Source organism: Notolabrus celidotus, chromosome 16, assembly GCF_009762535.1.
Source record: "Notolabrus celidotus isolate fNotCel1 chromosome 16, fNotCel1.pri, whole genome shotgun sequence".
Classification (NCBI taxonomy): domain Eukaryota; kingdom Metazoa; phylum Chordata; class Actinopteri; order Labriformes; family Labridae; genus Notolabrus; species Notolabrus celidotus.
The window spans coordinates 15073063-15095544 of NC_048287.1; the positions used below are offsets into that span (position 1 = coordinate 15073063).

The window sequence follows — 22482 nt, forward strand, 5'->3', positions numbered from 1 at the left end:
AAATAATTAAAAACCCTGGCTGCCAATTAATTGTGAGTTAAGATTTGAAGTAGAGAGCATATGCACAGAAAGTTAATGCAAATGATGCATATAACTCATATGAACAGTCTTCAAGGAATGCCAGCATAGAAGTAGTGACACTGAGAGGTGCAGGTCACATATGATTTCAGCTTGTGTTACACTTTCACCTTATCTGAAACTCCCCTTGAAGCTACTCGTTAAGCCATGATATGTGATACATTATGAGTTCCTGTAATGTAACCATCTTGGACAGTGGAGAGTTGATTACTACATTGCAAGAGTATTCTGAGAAGTTTAATTAGGCATTTAATTGTTTTACTCAAGATTTTTAATAAGTGGTTGAAATAAAGAAAACCACAGATACTGCTACTTGAGAAATTCAACCATTCAGTGGGGTGGAAATACTTGTCCATTAGGTCAGTCTTCACATTGATTAAAAAAACCTGGGGTACCTTGAGGTTGCTAATTGTATATATAAGATTAACACAACACAATTTTAAGGCATCTGAGAAGGTCTTGGTGCAGCATGATTGGCACAGCCGTGCCTTAAGCATATCTAACCATTACATAACTCAGCTCCATATGGTTTGTGGCACAATGCAGCAGGGAGACAATATGTGTGTTATTACAAGTCCGCTCAATGAGGGGTGTCTGAAAAGTCAACAAGGCCCCTCTTAGTCCTGTGTGTGTGCTAATGCGTGGTCAGCAGGGTTCAAACTGCTACTTATATTTATTATATATTACTTTTGATGACATGTTATGTATTTTACAACTTAATTTTTTCTTTCTTTGTGACACTGAGCTCTACAAAACTTTGCTAATGCCAGACAGTTGACTTAAGTATATCTTGCTCCATCACCCTGATTAAAAACATGATGGCCAACAAGAGTGAAAGGCGAAACATGCTTCCCCTGCATGTGTAGTCATTGCAGAAAAAAAATTCAACTTACATTGCTTACATATCGTAAGCTATAATCTCCAACACTTCTAATGTATGAACATGCATCAAGTGAGCCACTAAATAAACAGGATGTATCTGTCGCTTAGATGTCACTGATTTATTTCTAGATGTTACACAGTCTTTTGCTCTGCTTAGTAAGCCAATGAATGACCTGAGGCACAGTGATCATGGTGGTTTGCCTGGAGGAGGAGGAGGAGGAGGAGGAGGAGGAGGAGGAGGAGGAGGAGGAGGAGGAGGAGGAGGAGAAGGACCTGTGTGTCAAAGGTCAGAGGTCAGGAGTCGGAATGTGATGGCAAATTATAATTTAATGATGAGGGGAATGCATTTTTATAGGAACATACATCTGATGTTATGTGGAAACGTAATATCTCAAAAATGTCAACTTTTATCAGCCTCAGGTACAGCTGAGTGCAATGCATTATGGATATTGTGCACACACAAAAAAGGAAATCTCTTGTTGAGATACTCCAAATGTATCTTTTGTAACAAGATATATATATATATATAAATATATATCTTGGAATACTTATTATGGTGGTTTAATATTGCAAAATAAATTCAGACCTTTTTTTATCTACTTTTAGGATATTGAGCGTCACTGGTACTCATATAAAAGATCAACTTTAGAACGTTTTCATTCAACAGCATCAGAAACAGAGAGATGTTTTAAATTGTCAGTTGATAATTGGTGCTGATGATGAGGCACAATGTGTGTTTTGAGTCGCATGTTTTTCGCTGGCAGGGTGACAGGAACTAGATTTAGGGTGACACTGGCTAAATGTTTGCAGATGAGGGCTCCCAATATCTAATCACCACGATAATAAGGGTCACCAGGGTAGGCCAAGAAGCCCAAGGCACTGTGGGTAGTAATGGGCGAAGATGTTTACCTCAAAATCAACCAATTGTGGTTGCATGAGTGTATGCGTGAGGTTTTGTGTGTGTGTGTGCTCTCAATTGTCCCCTGATGCCTCGCCTGAGGGGAAAGTGTGCTTGGCCACTGCTCCTCCAAACTCCACTTAACACAACCTTCACCCCCCTGACCTCAAAATAATCCACACAGTCACAGTGCTGCGAGGAGGAAAAGGAGGAGAGAGAGGAGAGTGGACACATCCTAATGCACAAAGATCATTTCATTCTAGAGATGTGTGTTCGTCCCTGTGGTTGGATAGTAACCACTGTCACGCAGGCATGACACAAGCTGGATAGTTTGCTGTCCGTGTGGGGAACATATTCAGGGAAAAACATCAGGGATGACAGTGCACTAAGACAAAATAACATGCCACATTGCCGACTCAGCAATTACATCACAGTACAGCCTCAGGCCAAACCACCACTCATGCAAAAAGTGAAAAAAATAAGAGAGAGAAGCAAAAGCAAAAACATAAAGTTTTGAAGTAAAGGCATGAATTTATTATGTTTATGGAGCACTGTCCTGCACAAAGTGTGTTACAAATCTCTAATCTAAGTATGTTTAAAGTTAAGTGTATTGACAGGATGATTTGACTGGTGAAAAGGAGAACCTGGGTACCAAAACAAAAATGTAGGATACTCACATTACTAGCTCTACTATCAACCAGTCCTTGATTAAAGGTATATTGCAATACTAATGTGAAATAATAATTTGAAAAATGACTTTTTCAATTGAGAACTTATTTTTAAGGCCCCTGAAGTCAGGACTTTTTGTACACAGCATGCCAAGTTGACTGGCTTAACGTTGTTTTACACAGAGAGATGGCAAACAAAAGTTGTCAAAAACTTTTAAGAAGTTGACATGGTACAAGTCAGCGTTTGGTCATTTTAATTTGTAAGATTTTATAAGATTGTAACTGTTAGTTGCTGTCCATGCAATCGTAACCAGTTTAGTTCTACACAACTGGCAACCTTCAGTGTTGAAAATGAAGCCAATGCGGAGGTGCAACATTACAGTATTCAGAGTGTCTACTTCAGGATGGCTCCAAAAGTCAAGAAAATCTCTTCAACTCCCATGTTAAAGTGTTCATTTTTACAACAATATATACATTTTTACAGCTTGGAGCAATAAAAAGTTTTGGTTGGAATAACTAATTTCATTATTTACACAGAGGGATGGGATTACTCTTATTTTTTGCAGATATTAGGGCAAAGAGTTGAGCAGCTTTGTATCATCAGAGGTGGGCAGGATGTAGCTGTTCACCAGGAGGTGAAAGCCTGTCTCAGCTTCACGTCTAGGGCTCACAATATCTTTTCAGAAACCAATGGTTGATATCACTGAGATTACTCCCATGTTTTGTACATTCTATGGTTCTGCACTACTTTTTTTTTTAAATATATATTTTTTGGCTTAGCTTGTGATCACTTCCCAACTCAAGGAACTGTAGATCAAAGAAGCACATAAATCCTGGGTTAAAGAATAAAAAAATGTAGAAATGTTTCATATACCAAGAGAAATGCACGTATATCAACAAAGCAAGCTACTTCCTTTACTCTAGCAATCTAAACACAAACTTTAAATACTATAATAACTGGCAGGATGAGCAACTATTTAAAACTAACTCTAATTACTAGTAGTGCATATATAAATATATGATAAATGTTATGACTGTTTGCAACTTTAATTCTATTACATCATGTCTTGGCTTGGACTTTTAACATTGTATCATTTAGCCAATTACATAAACCGGGCTATAGAAGTCTGCAGAACAGGACAACAGAGGTTGTAGATACAAACTAACAATTATTAGCAGTCTTTTGGACTTTAACAGGTTTCAGCACATTGGTCCCCTTGAGTCAAGAAAAATAAGCTAAAATTGCAATAATGAACTCACTGTCATCCATTAAATGAAATGTATCATACTGAAATCTAAAAACACTGACACCAGTTCTGACATTCCTGTTTTGACTTAGATTTGTTACACAGGGTAGCTGTGGGTGAGGTCAGTGTGAAGAGGTTTTGCGGTGTTAATTGCCCACGTTATGTGTGAAACTGAGTGATTTTATTGTTTGTACGTTCTATTCTCATAAAACCAGCACTAAATAGTTCTATCTTTCCTCTCCCTCAGCTTTGTCTCTGTTGGGTTTATACAGTAAAATAATACAGCCACGTAGAGATAAGAAAGATCTATTTTCACTTCTCAAAAGAGTTCAAATAAACCTGCTTTTCATCCATTTAGGAAATTCCACAAAAGCGTTGTGGGGATACTGAGGGCAGGAATACCGCAAGTCTTCAGGGAACACCACAGGAGAATATTTCCCGGAATATTTGGGGGCCTGTGCAACCGCAGCGGCAGCTCGTTTGTGAGCCTGAACTCAGCTCATTTTTGAGATAACACAGGTAGCAGAGCTTTTGTCTCCTTAACTGTTTCTCTCCAGAGGACCTGAAATGAAAACAATAAATGGAGTAAAGAAGACTAGGGAAGGAGAGCGGGGGATGGGGATCATGTAGGAGAGAGGAGAAAGGTGCATTTTTCAAATGGTGAATAATTTGTCTGCTCTTACATGATGCTGCACAGGACCACTTCCTGTGGCTCAGGTTTCAGTGTGTGTGAGTGTAAATGTAGAGTGGGGGGTGGGTCCATTTCCTGCACTAACTCCTGATTTTTGGGGGCCTTACTTTGTGGAAAACTTGGAAAGAAGATGCAGAGGTATAGAGACTTAAAAAAAAAGTAATAATACTGGCTATATTATTGTATGGGGTTCGATTCGAAAAAATGCCTTTACACAAATACAGGTAATAAATGAAAGACATTGTAAATTGTGAACTTTATAAAGTAAGAGTGTGATTGATGACAGTTAAAACTCCTTTGAGGAGCTTTTGGGTTGTGTTGTATTTGGTGCCCCCAGTGAACAAAGCTGTAAAACTCTATATCATGTATCATTGATCATTTCCTGTACGTAAGTAATGTTTTTGATAATCAGGAATAGTCTCCTTATTTTAAATGTCCAACATGCAACTCACATTACATCTTTGGTGTGGAAAATTAAAGACAAGACTGTTTTCAAATTGGGAAAATGCTTTTAAAACTTTATCTGACACCTACCCTGTGACAGAGGTAATAGGCATTAAAATGTATTGTTTCTGTAGCCTACCTACTGGAAATACATTGCCTCTAGACAGTGATTGGAGTTTGCTCCCGTGGTGACATAACAACTGGAGTCATTTGCATATATAGACATGCATGCAAAATCATAATCACTCCTCAAGTGATGATTTAGTGATGTTTTTTGATATTCAGTTCAAAACTTTGCTGAAAAGATGACGTGTTGTAAACAGCTAAAATACCATTACATGGGACCTGTAGTTTCATTGTGTTTGATAATTAGTTATCTTCAAAGGGGCTTTCATATAATTTTTGAGAGCAAAAGAATGTTTTTTTCCTCACTCGACCTGTGTTATTTCAATGTATCCACATTTTTTTGTGTTGCTGCACAAGCAGAGTTCATGTGTGTGGCCTCAGGAAGTGGTGTTTGACCAGTTCTAGGATAAACGGCTGTCTTCAGACATTATGTCCTCCCTCCCTTTAGATTAACATCAGCCCACCATTAAATAGCTGAGTTAATATCCCTGTGGTGTTTCTGCTAATCAGCTCTGTTGGCCTGTGTTTTTGTGTTAACCACTTCCTCTCAGACACCCCACCTGTATGTCTGTTCAGCACTTTGTTTCAGCCTTAACAACTTTGCTTTTATTAATTGAATTTATCTCTGTTATTCTCCTTATGCTTTAGTATGTGTGTGTGTGTGTGTGTGTGTGTGTGTGTGTGTGTGTGTGTGCGTGTGTGCGTGTGTGTGTGCAGGTTGGGGCTTGGCTGCGTCTGCTCTGAGGTTTCTGTGGCTGCAGGTAGCGGACCTGTTCACTTAGACACACTACCTCTAATGCACTCCAGATGATCCATCTATTTATAACTCTCTCTCTCTCTCTTTCTCTCTCTCTCACACACACTTATTTTCCAGCTTTCTCACCATCTCTTCTTTATTGTATCCTTCCTTTCATTTATATGCTCTTTTGGTCTCCTCAAGACCTTTTGCCTCTTTTTTAAAGTCAGGGTGTTACTGGACACTTTTCCTGTGAGCTGTGTTTGTGCCATGACTCAAACTGTGTGTGTGTGACTTATAAAGTTGGCACTTACGCTCACCAAGCAGCCAGGGGAAGAGAATTATGGGGCATTTAGGCCTGTTTTACAGGACCTGAAAAAAAAACCTGCAAATGGTTCATGTGACACCAAACCGCCAGGCTTATAAAATAACACAACCAACCCCTTCTAAAAGAGAGAGAGACACAGACAGAAAAACAACAGGCAGAAGTGCCGTAATATTAAACTTTTTGCTGGGTTAAAAACATGCTCACACTCACACTCAGCACAGCACAGCACAATTGCCATGAAAAATGCTGGCCGGCGATAATCTCTGCATCAGCAAGACTTTGTTTTCCTACAGTCCCGGCATCTTTCTCTTTGTCTCGGCTGGATTTTTCTTCTTTCTTTCTGCACACACACTTTTGGCAAACACCTCCAAACACATAGTGAGACATGATGAGTGTTATTGTATTTGTGCATGGACGTAAACAAAAAGGGGAGAAAGGGAGGGGAGTTTGAAGGAGACAAGGAAATGAGAGACAGGGAAATATTAAACAGCGAGAGGGAGATTGCACGATAAGAAGAGTATGAGATGAAGAGGAGGAGGATTTGAGGGACAGAGGTGGAAAGACAGAGAGCGACCACCTCAAAGCGAAGAGAGCAAATCGAGGAGGGAGGTATAAAAAAGGTGGAGACAGAAAAAGAAAGAGAGACCACCCGATCAGAGGGAAGGTTGCAGATTTCAATGTCTTTTTCTCTCCCAACTTTGCTCCCCTTAGACCTACAGAGAGGCTGGATTTGCTCCTGCTGCCAAGTCATCCCTCACTTTACCCTTGTGTGTATGTGTGTGTGTGTGTGTGTGTGTGTGTGTGCGCGTGCGTGTGTGTGTGTGTGTGTGTGTGTGTGTGTGTGTGTGTGTGTGTGTGTGTGTGTGTGTGTGTGTGTGTGTGTGTGTGTGTGTGTGTGTGAGTGTGTATGAGCTGGCTCATTACAGAGGCCCTCAGAACGCCAGTAAACTATGGCTGTGCTCTGGTTATTGCTTTCAACAGAGAAAAGCTCGGAAACTTTATATAATCCAGGATGATGCAACAATCTCTCTTTACTTTTAACACAACAAGGAAACACACATTTAAAGTCACAATGCCATCAGTGTGAAGGGACCCTTGTTCAGTCAAGCAATGCCCTCTTTTTCTGTGTAAAATGAAAGGTGTGTTGTGCGTGACTTTGTGTTATTTCATACCAATAGTCCACAGATAAGAGGCCAGTGTTGTTTTAAATGTAAACATAGGGAAAAAGCCCCTTTAAATCCATCAATAGAGCCCCTAAAGTTCTTCATTTTAGGCCAGAATCAAACATTCAAACAGTGCAAATCCAATATAGGACCTTTGTGTATAGGTTCGAGTTAAATTAAGTTAGGAGAAAGAGCCTGTGAGTTTGAATGAGCTGTGCTGCTCTTTGATAAAAGCGTGTGTGTTTATGTTGGTGAAGCGAGGGTCACTGTGATATTGTCTGGTATGCGGAGAGTTATAAGAGGCTTGTGCTTAACTCAATCTGCAAGATAAACAGCCCTGAAGCAAGGAGCGAGGCTGAGAGGATTCGTAGCTCCGCTCTTCCTGCCCTCTTTTCCTCAGCTCCCACTCTTTTTTTCTCACTCATTTGTCTTCTCGTTCATTTCCCCCCCGTATCCTCCTCTCCACGACCCACACTCCATCCCTTTGTGCTTCTCAGGCCAACAATCTGAGAAGTGTTTTAGCGAACTGAGGGGTTACTTTGTGGAGGTGAATGTGGTGGCTCGTGTCCCAGCTTGGGGTCCCTGATCTCTAGGGATGGGGTCAGTGTGACAGGTCAAAGGTCAGGGCTGATTGGTCCTGTTAGTGTGTGTGTGTGTCAGGTCATTATGTTACAGCGCTGGTGGGACAGTTTTTGCGTTGACTTCCTTTCTGTCACTCTTCTGTCACTCTACTCCTTCCTGCTTACTTTAACAAAGCCCCAAAGACATGCTCTCTTACATGGCTGCCAACACTTAAATGATAAATGTCCCACTTATTACTTCATACTGCTGTTCTATTTGCTGTTCTATTCTGTAAAGTACAATGATTTGAGTGATTACGATGAAACACATTTAGCTGTGTCACAAAACTGGTGCTCACAAGTATTCACATGGCTCAGAAGTCAAGGAATTTTAAAATTAAGAAAACCTGAGTTTACATCCCTGGCACAGAGTTAATTCCCAAATTGCAACTCAGTACCATTTTTTTTATTACACCTTCATGCCTGCCAAACATCTACTTCTGCTTGGAGATATGGGTAACACAATACAGCAAGGATATAAATAAAATACTAAAGTAATGCTTAACTACTGCATGACTCATACAAACTCAGTGCATGACTTGATGCAGGGTGTATCATCAATTCCTCTTTAAATTAACAAGTATGACTTGAAGCAACAGTTGCTGATTTTGAAAAAATTTAATTACTATTGAATTTGTGAGATTCCATTTACAAAAAGTTTGAAGTGAACTATTTGCTTTGTCAGTCTACTTGCAGAACAGCAGTTCATATCAAAATATAGACCTTAACTTTTTTTAACCAGATTTCATTTGAGAATATTTACATGACCAATATAAAAATATGGACACAGTCTCATTAATATCCTGTATCTAACTGGAATCCAGCCAACATTGTGCACATTATGTTGTACAAAGTGACTCCAAAACAAAATCCTTTATAATATATTCACTGTTAGATGCATTAAGTCGTAGTGATGTGATTATTTGTTATAGTTGTAAAGAAATGTATGATATATCCTGCACTGCCTCAGAATTTTTGTCATGATAAGCCATACATCAGTTTTTCTATAGCGTACTAATTTTTCTTTTTACCCTTCCGGGCAGAGATCACAATGGTGACGTCATCAGGGTAAGATTCAAGTGTTGGAAATCTTGTTCCAGAACTACAAAAAACTTTATACAACTGATCTGACTGAGTACTCCCGATAATGAGTATGTTTAACTTAATGTGTTTCACTTTTTGCTTTAAAATGAAGGTAATGTGTACATTGTAAACGAAATGAAAGCAATATAGGACACTGTGAGTTTTTGACAGAGGAACAGAATTGCATAATAGTCAACCTAGATTGTGTTCATTTTAAAGAGTTGAACGCCAAACTGATCAAGTTGCCATGCAAGGATTTGGACATCTTTATATTCATTACTGATGACATGTTAATCGTTGTCTGATTTTATTGTTTAATTTATCAATACTAGTCTAAAGGCATCTGAATGTGTGTCATACTTGAGTCTTGGTGAAATTGCCCTCAGATGAAAATATAGTGAATTGTATTGCATTGTATTGTATTGTATAATTTTGTATCATTTTTGTATTATTTTGTATTGTATGGTATTGTATCAAATAGTATCATATGGTATCGTATGGAATCGTATGGTATCGTATGGTATCATATAGAATCTTATGTTATAATATAGAATCATATGGTATAATATAGAATCTTATAGTATCATAGGGTATCGTATGGTATCGCATAGAATCTTATGGTATCGTATGGTATCGTATGGTATTGTATGGTATCGAATAGAATCTTATGGTATCGATATACATTTCATATATTTATATATACATAATTTTTTTCTCTATATTCAAAAAATATATAAATTTCATTTCGCAGTTCTCCATTCCTGTTCAGGGAATATCCTCTGGTGTAATTGCCCATGATATAAGATCCATTAGTCAAAGCAAAGGAAGATAAATAAAAAGAGGCTCTAACAAATACACACACATGCATACACACATACATACACACATGCAGGCACACACTTTACTGCTTTACGTTGAGATGAAACGCAGATAATTAGCCCTAATGGAAACCAGACTTACAAATCTGGTCTGTCTTCCTCTTTCCGCTGTGTATGTGTGTGCATGTGTGCTCGTCAGTCCACCCCCCAAGTCTTCTTGTGGTGTTGAGGGTTAATGTAAACCAGCTCTTGTTACCCTGTAATGGGGAACTTCAGAGAGAGATAGAAGTAGGGGAGACAAAAAGCTGAAACACATGAAAGCGGAGGCAAGACAGGTAAATATGCAGCCCTAAACAACAATAATGTAGGCCTATTGGAGTTAAAGTTCTGTTTTTACAAAGATTTATAGCTCTTAGGTACACACAGACCTGCACCTTTGACTTTTAGATCTGTTTAAGGTCTGTGTGCCTAAAGCGAGGAGATATAAAGTGTGATTAATGAGCGGGAGAGAGTGTGTGTGTCAGTCATCAAAGAGCCTGTCATAGCACACTTAAACCCAAAGAACCAGATGCCTTCACACTGATAACAAGCGATCATCCCATTACCTTCAAACATCAAAAGGCGGGGGCAGGAGCTGAGGAGCAGGAGCCCTCTTCCCCTTCTCCTTCTCTCCTTAGAGGAATGTATTTCCCTGTTTGGTAGGCGTGAGAAATCTCCCTCTGTTGTGTGTATAACCTATATGTGTGTGGGTGCATTTGTGTGTATGTGAGAGGTGACATTCCTCTGTGTCAGAGCAATAGCCTCAAGTTTAAGATAACATGGCCACGGTGATCTGAGGGTGGGAATCGATTCCCCCCCGTGGCTGGCTAGGGCCGGGGGTCAGAGCTGATGGCTTTACCTTACGCACGCACACCCACAATCCAAAAACACTGTAAAGCTCCCATAACCACCCTCAACAACCCCACAGAACGATAGGAACACACTATGATTAGTCTAGATTGACCTCAGTATCTTTCATATGTGATCTGTCTGGCTGATAAAACGGTTAAACTTCGGAAATAGCCTAGAGCTTAAGGAGCTTCACACTGTGAGAAAATATAAATTTATTAATCAATCAACTGTTATTTATGCAGCACTAATTATCAGTCAACTCATGACACTTTGCATAAAGAGCAGGTCCAAACTGTACCATTTGTAATATTAAGTACGGACCCAACATTAACTTGGGTGAGCCAGAACTTGGCAGCAGAGTTAAGGAAAAACTTTTATTAAGAGGCAGAAGCCTTGAGCAGAACCATTCATATTGGTCTTACAACTATCTGCCTCGACCTGCAGGGCCCAGAAAGTGAGACAGAGAGAAAGACATGGCGTATGTCATCTATAAGTGGACATTTTGGAATATTTTAGTGGAGAAAACATACATATTTTGGCAAATAAAGATAAATTCAATCCAAATACATTTTCAAGCCCCTTAAATCTAGTCCTACTCTACCTAAATGCATTGATGGACCTGAATTAGTCTTTTAAATATATATTTAATGATATGTAACTTAAAAGTAAGTATCTGATAATATGTATCTCGTATATTACACCTGTTCTGTCATATCTGTGTTTCTTAAATGTACAAGTTATCCACGAGGTGTCAGAATGCTAACCCTATGTGCTCTGTTGATATCTAATAGGTTATCAAATCTGTTTTTAAACTCAGTGTACAGCCTGACGCCTCTCTAGATTTGAGGTATCCATCGCCTTTGTAGTGTCTTGTTTATTGGAAACTATAAAATGAATATAATTAGTCAGACAAGGCAGTACATTGTAACACTGAGCTTCCACTATAACCACTTTGAGAGGGTGACAATAATGTGGATCTTTGGATCGCTTAGGGAGCTTTTATTTCTGTACTTTCGCTGGGTGGCACTGTGAATTTGTATTTTAGCTATTTAGCTATATAAACCACTAATCGGGAGGTTTAAAAATTTAACATCTAATATTAAAATGTGTACTAACCTTTATGTCTAACATTAAAATAAAGATATAACATTTAGCATTTGTTTTCAATATTTAGATTTAACTTTCAACATTTAGATTTCATATTCAACATTTAGATTTGTTTTTATGTTTAAAAATTACATAATCTTTCATATATTTTTTACAACAAAAATCAATGACACAAATTATTCTTAATGTGATAAGTTACTTTAAAAAGTTCATACTATGTTTTTGAACAATTTTAAAGCTAATGTTGGGGGAAATGCCTGTTAATATCAATGTGAACAACCCTACAATTCCGTGTCCCCTTTGACTTGACAGAATCTAGTATTTGTCATCAAAACATCGACAAAGGTGTTTTTTCCAGAGGAGTACATTAAAGTGTTCTGATTTTGATCCAGAAGACTTGATTTCCGTGGGCAGATGTTGTCATCTATGAACTTGCAATTAGGGAAGATGGACTGAATCCTCTACACCATTGCTCTTTTTGTACTTCCTGCAAGAGTTTAAAGCAAGACTTTTAAATCTTTATTCCAGTTTGTTTTGATCAATAGAAAAGACACAAGTAGATATTTTCTAAGACAATTTCACATTTTATCTTTAATATTGATCTTATATAAACATCAAGGTCTTTTTGTTTGTTTTGTTTTGTCCTCAGAAATATAGACATATTTAGGACTTGTACCAGTCCCGGGCCAGGAAACGGGTAGGTAGCATCACCGCTGACCCCTCACACCCTGGACACAAGTTCTTCAAACTCCTCCCCTCCGGCAGGCGCTACAGATCACTGTGCGCCAAAACAATCCGCCATAAGAACAGTTTCTTCCCCCTGGCTGTCACTCTGATGAAAACTAAACCATAACAGTGCAATGCAACAATTCTCCAAGCAGAATTCCATATTTTTATTTATTTTATTATTTAACTACTATTTTTTAATGTAAAAACTACCTCTGCTACTCACCACTGCACTTTATCATATTATTTTAGTCTGTACATATTAGTCATGCCTATTTGTTGTTCTTTTGTATTTATAGCTGATGTTGTTGTTATTATGTTATTATATTTTTATTTGTGTGTCTTATTCTTATGCCTTTTTACCAAGTCAAATTCCTTGTGTGTTCAAGCATACCTGGCCAATAAAGCTGATTCTGATTCTGATTCTGATTCTTTAATGACCAATGACCAGGGCTCTTTAGTTTGCATTATCTACCCTTTTTATCTGTCAGAGCTGTTGTTTCTAACTGCTGCTGCTGCAGCACCTGCAAGAGACTCCCATGCTGACCTGTGGTTTCACAGGACATCTGGGAATATCATGCATGCCTCCCACAGCTACACATTCACATTTTTAAAACAGACCACCAGCTAATTATGGCTTTCCCAGATCCCCCAGCTCAAGAAATCACTACAGAATAAGCCTTGGGTATGAAATGTTTTCTTTTGCCCCCCTCCCTTCTGTGGTTTAGTTAACCGGGGATTCAGCAACAACCAATGAAAATAAACTTTCCTGAGTAAGCTCAAAGTACTGAGACTATGGGAAATGAGTTTGTTTCAAGAAATTTCAGGTATTGAAAACAACTTTTGGGTCAAATAAGCAATCCTGAGGCATTCAGCTGATGGTCTTTTATTGAGCAGTTTATTGTCTTATATCCTGCTCCTAGTTATATAGCTTATTTTAGGTCTATAATGAAAATCCAAACTACTTAGAGATAGGAATGATACTTTCATTTTTAATTCAAGATATTAGCAAATATTTACAACGTTAGGACTCCAGATCTGTTCAGCATTCCGAGATATCCAAAAATAAATACATTTTATCAGAGAAGCAGGGAAAACAGATTTTGAGCCTGTGTAGAAAAATAAATACAAAATACTTTATTTGCTGTGAGACACTGTCACAGGAAATGTGGAATGAGTTGTGGTTTTTCCAAACAGAGCAGTTCCTCATATCTATTTTTACAACATTCATAGTCGCAGTGGTCTTTCTTCCTTCATATCTGTCCTGTGGGTCATAAGTGCTCCCTCTCAAACATAATGGTCCATGCAGAGGGAAATATGAAAAGCCTGCTCTCCTCTGAGGCCTGAAACATTGATATGGCTCAGCCTCAGCTTGGTTGCCCTGTTTCAGTCTATCTGAAGGGCTTGCCGGATCCACTGGCTCTTCAAGCTGGATAATCTGTAATAAAAACAAGAAAACAATCTGGATCAATACATAGAAATGTGTTGTTTGGTGAACCCGGGTTGAAAGTATTCTGATAGATCTCATTTTGACTAATTGGGTAAGCAGCATTAACATAAATTCATATTTCAAGGATTACAACATGATTACCTCTTGTAAGCAGTAGTTTTGTGTGGTTTAATGTAGTACTTTCCCAAATTTTGGTGAACAGTCTGTTTTGAGGAAGCTGTTTTGTTATCTACAGGGATCTACAATCATTTTATATCATATCAAACGTTGTTAATTACAGTGGTGTTGGGCTAATACTTTACATATTTGCCTTGGGAATTGTCACTATCTCTTTTTTTGTGTTCTGGTCAGCAGTGCGTAAAAATACGCACGGTACCATTTTGGCACAGCTTGTCTTCCTGCAGGATGAAAAGTGAAATAGCACACAGCCTACCGTGCTGTTCCATCCACTGCAGCCTGCTAGTGGGACGTTGTAGACAAGGACCACGAGCCCCCCATCCTCCAGACAGAGAACGCGTAGCTCAAGCGCTCGTGCGCCACGTAGCTGCAGCTGGTCCCTCGCGCATCCAGCTCGTCGCTCTGCAGAACTTGGCAAAGAAAGTCGATATACCGGGACGCGAGCTTCAGGGTCTGAATCTTACTGAGTTTGTCCGATGGCAGGGTGGGGATGATCTTACGTAACGACGTGAAAGCCTCGTTGAGGGACTGCGTCCGTTGCCGCTCACGGATGTTGGCCATCACGCGCTGTGTGTGTAGGTCATCGAAGGAGGGCACAGGGCTGCTGCTGCCCTCGCTGCCCTCGCTGCCACCGCTGGTACCGGCGCTGCCACCTCCTGCGTCGCAGCTCTTCCTGCATTTCTTCTTTTCTGGACCCGGACTCTCCATGTCTCCCTCCTCATCCTCTTCGGCGCTCCTCCGTGCCGCCCTCCGGTTCCTCGCGCCTCTCCTCGGCAGCTGACGATCTGTTTCCTCCTCGCTGTTCCCTGCACTGTCCATTTGGGAAGGGTCTTCTTCCCGCATCGTCTCTTCCAAAACTTTTATATTGTTTTTAGGTCGCTTCTAACCGCTGAGCTTAATCTACTGAACTTGTTACAGCATCAACAAACTCTACAGGTAATAAGAAACCTTGCATTCACAGGGCGTGGGCTGAAATAACGGTAAATCTCGGGCGCCAAAGAGAAGGAGAGGTGTCTGCCAGACTAGGAGGGCCGGGGCTCTTATAGAGGGGAGCGTGCAGGAGGATTTGGGGGAGCTCTGTGATTGGGTGAGGAGGGGTGTAACATAATACTGCCGAAAGAGAGCTCTAGTTATTATATCAGGAATGGTGTTTAAGACATGCAGGCTCCTTGCACGAGATTATGAGAAGGGGAGTAGTCGAGGCGTTGTATTATATAATAAAGGTGTAGATTTATAGGAGAGACATAACTTTTTGGGATGTTTTTTTTCCCTTCTCCATCTCAATTTGTCTTCAATTTATTTATTTATTACCTAAAACCACAGTAGTGTTTTCCCCTCTGTACTCTTGGATTTATTTATTAATTCATTCATTATTTTTCAACCAGATAATATCTGTTTATTACAAGTCTATAAAAAATGAAAATACAGCAGACGCTTGCTTTGATGTTCCGACTCATTTTGTGTCTCTTTCCAAATTCTAAGCCTTTTCAAAAGTATAGCATTGACCTTCTTTGGGCCAAACAAATCTAACATCAGAGAGGAATCTATAAGTCTGTTGTCTGCTGCCCAAGGTCTCCTCGCACATGTCTAGACGCTGCCTGAGATGAGAGCAGGGGTGGCGGTGAAAAATATCAGACTCACTGAAACACAGGAGGTTGTCACAGCAGGAGGCCTCCGCTCGTAAGTAGACCGAGGTGTTTATTTTCCCGTCAGCGGCCCCGCGTTGAGGTATGCGCTTAAATGGGGTCTAACTCCCGCAGGGATCTCGACACCGCGGCTCAGGTTTAAAAGACTGGCCGTTCCAGGGAGCTCTCAGGGCGGATCCGTGCTCACAGCAGGGACGCTGAAGGCGGTGGACGGCTGAAGAGAAATGCAAACAGTGGAGGTGATAAAGATGGACAGGGGAAAGAGAGAAAGAGAGGGAGATAGAGAGTCTAAACACGCACACATGACCACCCAGCTCTGGGGCCTTCCGTGGTATAATATCAAAATCCAGCAGAGCAACCTCAACATGTGGCTGAAACTAGATCTGGCAATTTGTGGAGGTGGTCTGTGGTGTGAATGTGTCCTCAGAGAGGCCTCACCTTTGATGAGGAAGGATGACACGCGAGGAGGGCCACAGCAGGCCCCGTCTAGTCCATTTTTACGATTATGATCAGAACAAATCCACAAGCGCCAAATATTAGCCCGGATCCCCATGCAACAAATATCTAAACATCACTGTCTTTCATCCCCATAACGCACGTCTGAGTATTTGTCACCTTGTTTACCCCTGACTCAATTCACACCTCTGCGCTAAAGATAACATTCAGCGTCATGCAGTGAGCCTTGACTTTGCGATTAAAATCCGCTCAATCTTTACGCATTTGCAAGTGACAAGTTGATAAGGCTTCAAGGGGGGAAATTAAAACTGTTTTACTTGTTTGAATATTCTCTGGAAGAAGGTAAAGCCTAACACTGCATTTTTTTCTCAGACACACCTGTTCCATGTTACCACGAGGCCAGGTGAGGCTCGCGGCTGTGTCGCTCTCCAGGGTGCTGAAAGAACACACCTGAAAGAAGCGTCGCCTTGCGGACTTTGACTTTTATTGGAAGTTATTGGAATTTATTCATAGATGCAGGGTTACAGTAACGTACACATTGTGCTAAACTCGTAAAACTGTCATCAGTTGAGTATGACGTGTTGTCTCGCGTATCCTGCATGTTTTTAGATTCAGTTTTAGGCCCATTGTTTAATGTTTGAATTTTTCTACATAGGCCTATAGCTAATCATTCTGGTAGTTTGGGTAAAATAAAATAAAAAAACACTGAATGTTTAATATTTTTAGTGGCTTCTTTGAGATTACTCCTAATGCGTGCCATGAACAATACTGATGTCACCGATAGAAATTTGAGAGAAAAGAGGGATTTAAAAAGTTTGTAATGGTTTCAAATATTTTTAACTTTTGTCTAGATTTACGATCTCAGTCTCTGAAAAAGGAGAGTTTATCAGTCCACACTTTCAGCGCGGTCCAATATACCCATGGAATTAAGTTCACATTGGACTACTGTGGCTGGTTTGCTCCAGCAGGTCCGTCATAAAAGAGATGTAGACGATGGCCAGACGCAGCGTATCTATCCGTGAAAGTCTCTTCTCGTAAGCGAACGTAGGCACCTTCCGCCTCAGTTCATCAAACGCCTCATTCAGACTGAACATCCTCTTCCTCTCCCGCACATTGGCCGCTTGCCTCTGCACCACAGTGATGATCCTCCTCCGTTTGGACTTGTTTTGATACCCGTGCGCCCCGCAGCTGTAAAACTTGGGTGCACCAACAACCACATGCTCGCCGCTTTCCAGGTCCAGGTCCTGGCTCCAGGGTGAGGTGTTGCTGTTGGGACTCGTTGGGTCATCGTCCATCTGCTGTTTTGGTGTCATGTTGTATTTCTGCGAAATATCCATCAGGTTAAAGTCAGTGACAAAATGAACTAACGGGGAGTCCATTTAGTTGCCTTGCATCTCTGCATCCAGGTCCAGAGAGTAGTCCTGCGTTAAAAATGTCACTTTCGTATGTCTGCAGGCGCAAAAACTGACGCAAAACAAATCGTACAGGATGGACTGAAATCATCCAGAGACCGAAGAAGAAGGGCATCGCAACAAGTACACCCAAAACTTCTCCAAATCCGGTCAGCTCACGACAGGGTGAGATCCTATTTGGCTCAAGTCCAAGGGCCTTTCCTGCTGTTTTAATATGCCTCCTCACAGCGCCACATCTTTCATGTCCACTCTGCTTTGGCTCTAAATTGAGTCCATTTCTGACGCTCCTCGGCCAGTGAGTGAGTTGAACCCGAGCAGAGAGGCTTAAAAAGGCAGAGAGGAAACTCCAATTGATGCGCAGTCCTCCTGGAGGCCCTTAATGAGCTTCTGAAGAACGGAGGCTCTTGACAGAGGGTCATGCAGTCGTGTTTGCGCTCTGCCTTCTGCTTTAGAGGCTAAATAATGACACTTTTATCACTTAAACAGGCCAAGGGAAGAACAAATAGAACATTCCCTAACTGTCGCTATACACCACACGCTTTTCTGTTGCAAATTAAAGCAAATAACTCTCGGTTCCCATGGCAGGACTGAGTCCACAGCGCAGGGGATGCTGGGAGACACGCTGGTATCATTATGCACTGTTCAACTTGGATAAGAGAGACAGGTCTCAGCAATTCTGCATCATGAGACCAGATCATGATAATGAGCTAGATTTTGCTCCAGCCACCTGTAATGAATGACGTTGGCTCGATTAATTGTGTAACAATTTGTTAAAAGAAAAGAAAAACCTCACACGTGCTGAATCTTACCTGACCCATGACCCTGGCCTTCCCTAAACTCCTAGACCTGGATAAAAAAATATAGCATTAGCAACTAAACACTCATCAAAAAGGACAACCCCAAGGCCCATCATCATTAACATTGATACTAAGGTTAGTAGAAGTATTGTAACTCCAAATGCTTAGTATCTGTAAGTAGTATTTGACAACAAAATGGTTTACAACATATAATTCTATGGTCCCAGACACCTATATGTGCTTATTAATGTCTTAATAGAGCATCCCTGATATCAAAACAGATAACAGTGTTATACATAGTCATACACAATGATATGAACTGCCCTAAACCTCATCTTTACTTTAATACACAAAGGAAAACCATGGAAAAGCACTTATATTTTCTCATTAAATATTTGTGTAAAACGCCATTATTAAGTATTTGTAGTGTGCTTATGAATGCTTAATAAAAGTTGGTACCGTGAAGAGTCAACACAAATAATTAGCCATCATGAGTCAAGAGTAAACACAAGAAGCTTTAAGCCTCTACTGGATGAAAACAGGCTCTAGAATCTGTGTGAGAATGGAGTCTTTGGGTGTAGGCCAGGATCTAAAGTGTCCTGGTTCTCATGTGAAATTAAAGTCATTTGGTATTTGGGAAAACAGTACAGAGAACAAAAAGTGTGGAATGCATCAACCAGTGAAGTGCAATCCTGGAAGTCATCATTGGTTAGATTATGTAGATTCAAGTGAGATAATATCTCTAAACAGACATTTGAACGAAGGTGGAGCAACTGTTCTCCAGTACGGGCCTCAGACTAGTCTAACTAGAGTCCTGATTTTCAGGACGTGTGACTCAACTTGGACGCTAGCATTGACTGCATTCAAACTCAGACCCCAGAAAGGAGGACTCAGACTTTTTTATGGGTGAAGAATATTTTATTGCTTTTTTGTTAAAGGTCCTGTTAGATAGGCTAATTCGTTTTAGAGCAAGAGCAGGCACATCTGTAAACCTGCATGTGCTATCACTTCAGCCGTCTTGTTCAGTAACAGCTCCTGCCAGGTTGCACATAGAGGCACTTCCGGTAATGGGGACTTGACTTGGACTTAAGGTTTGGTGAATCAAACCAGACACTAAATTAAACTAACAACATACTCGCGGATATTGTTTTTCAATATCAATTTCATGTTGCTCTTCAATTTGCTGGTCAGATTGTAAAGAAAGGCACTGCACAGTGAAGGAAGTCGTGGCTATTAAGTTCTACTTGCTAAACAGAAAGCCCCAAAAGTAAACAGTCGCTCGAAAAAGATATGTCTTTGTCAGAGGATAGGTCGGTTCTGAGTCTGGTTTTGTGATTTCCTGTTATGGGTGTACTTTAAGCAGCATTTTGTCAAAGCTCCTGCCGGTGTGAGGAGTAACACCAGCAACATACCAGCAGTAGCTTTGTTTTTTCGTTATTTGAAGTGTCTTGTGCTTTCCTGTGTGGTTATTCCAACAAGTATTAGGGTTTGAGAGCATAAGTGTCTGTATACAAACTCTAATGCCAATCTAAGTGTATCTCCTCCATCGTCCTCCGCTGCCTCCTCTTCCTCTTGCTCTCTGTTTTCCTGGCGGGCAGATAAACATGATGAGACATTCCGCCGGTTGTCGTGGAAACGCTGAGAAAGCACAGCTGGGTGGGAGAATATGAGGTAATCTCACCCTGGGGCTGCTGGGTAAATATTGGTCTTAAATAAGGAGTAAAACCCCGAAAGAGGCACACAAACATACACACACACACAGAAAAACACACACCTACAGGGGTTTATCCCAGTTTTGTCAGAGTGGAAACACACAACACAGGCCTTCACACAAAGACTCATAATGGCCCGTTTCCTGCTCTGCTTTGTTATTAGTGGCTTCACAGAGTGAAATTAATGATAGTTTGTGGTGCGACTAAAAATTTATGGAAGTAAACTGTGGAAGTCAACAGATAAAACCTCAGAGCTTTGTCAAAGTCAGTCAAGCAGAGTTTCTTTAGTTTTAATTAAGAGTCTACAGCTATGCTAACAGGTGCTACGAGGCTGTACTTTGAAGTAGAGCTCTGAGACAATGCTAAAACCAAAATGCTAATGTGGTAGCCATTACGCAGCTAGCATGCTGGTGCTTAGCAGGTATATTTACCATGTAACATATTTGAGTTTAGTATGTTAGCATGCTACACTCACTGACATGCTAAACTTCCCCATAAATCAAGCAGCCTAAAACGTTGTTGTTGACCTGATAATAGCACTTTGGTTATTCAGGGTATCACCAAATGCATGTGCTTTATCCCAAGGGGAAATTAAATATGTGCACGACAAATTTCATGTCAATCCAACAGATGCTAAGACATTTTTTCTGGAGAGAGACATACCAATTATGTAAAGATATGTTTGGATTATGTGTTTTTTTAGGTCTTTTGCACTAAGACTCTACAGGGGAAATTGAAATTGACAGGCATGAGTTGTGAGGAGAAGCGAAATCATCACCCCTGTAGAGCCCAGGCTCGCGTGTTGGAGGTGGTTGATGACAACTCCTGCTGAAAATGAGGAAACGATGAAGCTGATAAAGCTGATGAAAGAGCTGAGACTTAAGGTGGTGATGTGGAGATGAAGGGATGCATGTAATGATGAAATGAATGAACTGGAGGCAGAGGAAATGCCTCATTTAGGAAGAAAGCAGCAATATAATAAGCAAACAATAAAGGTGTGTTGCAGAAATCATAGAGTCAAAAAGTCTGTATGGCTCATTCATTGGGGACAATGATTATCCATACAGAACAACTACACAAGCCTGTAGAAAGTTTTCAAGATATATATCTGTGCTAAAGAAGTACTATAAAGCCAAGTTTCTAAATAGACTGCATATTTAATTTAGGACAGATAGTTGCACGGACTGATAATGAAGACAAAGAGAAGAAAATCTAGGCTCCAGTCTAAGCAGACTGACCCAGAGTATACAAATGCAACTTGATACCTCAGCTCATAGTCACCAAGTTGTGACACAAAGTTTATTCATCCTTGTGGTACCACAGTAATATCTGGGAGGACGGCTTAGGGAAAAAACAGACTTGTGTGTGTGTGTGTGTGTGTGTGTGTGTGTGTGTGTGTGTGTGTGTGTGTGTGTGTGTGTGTGTGTGTGGGAGCGAGAGAGAGAAACATCATTTCACTTTTGGATCTGTGGATTTTTTAATATAAAAGTATTGTTCTTTTGTGCTGAAGTTGTTTTCATGTGTAGTTCTTTTAATGTAGAGATCACTGGAGAACAGTCTGTGTGCAGTGTGCTGCTCCAGAGTAGCCTGAGCTGTTCTCACTGTGTAAATCTGTCTTCCTACTCCTCCTCTGGTTCAGTCCTCAGTGTGCTGTAAGAACAACGCCAAATCTCTCCCACCACCTCAGTAAATCTGAAACTAGACACTTCTCTCTAATTCTTTTTTCAGCTCTCTTCTCTCTCTCTGACTCTTTGTGTCTTCCTCGGATTACCATTGAGTCTGTTGCTCTCAAATACTTTTCTATGAAGCATTACTGACCAGGGTCTTTTCAATAAAGCAAATCTGAAATTGAAATTTATGAGGGGGTCAGAGGAAGACATGAGGAGCAAAAGAGATTAATTTAACTACTGACCTCTGTCACTCTGACTCTCTTTCTCGTCTCTCTCTCTCCTCCTCCCACACCCAGAAGCTGACTCATTGGCACATTTGTCCTGCCTTCCTCTAAATCTCTACCTCTGATTGGCTGCAGATTTCAGCCAACAGCCAATCATGAGATATTTACATGGGTAGCTGGCCAGTTAAAGATGGGATACTTACATTAATGTGTGGAAGTTGAATAAACCTCAATACCACATCATATACAGTTGTGCTCATAAGTTAACACACCCTGGCAGATTGATGGTTTCTTGGGTAGTTTCAGTATTCTTTATAATATAAAAAGAGTAAACAAAATTGTTTGATAAAATGTTTTGCTTCACCCAACCACTAACCATGAGTGAAAAAAAAGTTTGTCTCTTATCATTCATATTCTCTGAAAAATGGCCAG

General features: G+C 40.4%; 2 protein-coding genes across 2 annotated transcripts; both read right to left on the reverse strand.

Annotated features, from left to right (window-relative positions):
* Positions 1-13478: 13478 nt before the first annotated feature.
* On the reverse strand, positions 13479-16298 carry twist1a (twist family bHLH transcription factor 1a). Its single transcript, XM_034704259.1, has 3 exons — positions 16218-16298; positions 14390-15993; positions 13479-13944 (listed from the first exon to the last, which is right to left on the reverse strand). The coding sequence occupies exon 2, from the start codon at positions 14974-14976 to the stop codon at positions 14416-14418; it is 561 nt and encodes a 186-aa protein (XP_034560150.1). The 5' UTR covers positions 14977-15993; positions 16218-16298; the 3' UTR covers positions 13479-13944; positions 14390-14415.
* Positions 16299-16398: 100 nt separating this feature from the next.
* LOC117827639 (pancreas transcription factor 1 subunit alpha) lies at positions 16399-18055 on the reverse strand. Its single transcript, XM_034704260.1, has one exon. It carries the CDS (start codon positions 17612-17614, stop codon positions 17168-17170), a length of 447 nt encoding a protein of 148 aa, XP_034560151.1. The 5' UTR covers positions 17615-18055; the 3' UTR covers positions 16399-17167.
* Between the last annotated feature and the right edge of the window lie 4427 nt (positions 18056-22482).

Coding starts and splice junctions, on each gene's coding strand:
- LOC117827639 (XM_034704260.1), bottom strand. CDS start 17,614: ATGGACTCCCCGTTAGTTCATTTTGTCACTGACTTTAACCTGATGGAT.
- twist1a (XM_034704259.1), bottom strand. CDS start 14,976: ATGCGGGAAGAAGACCCTTCCCAAATGGACAGTGCAGGGAACAGCGAG.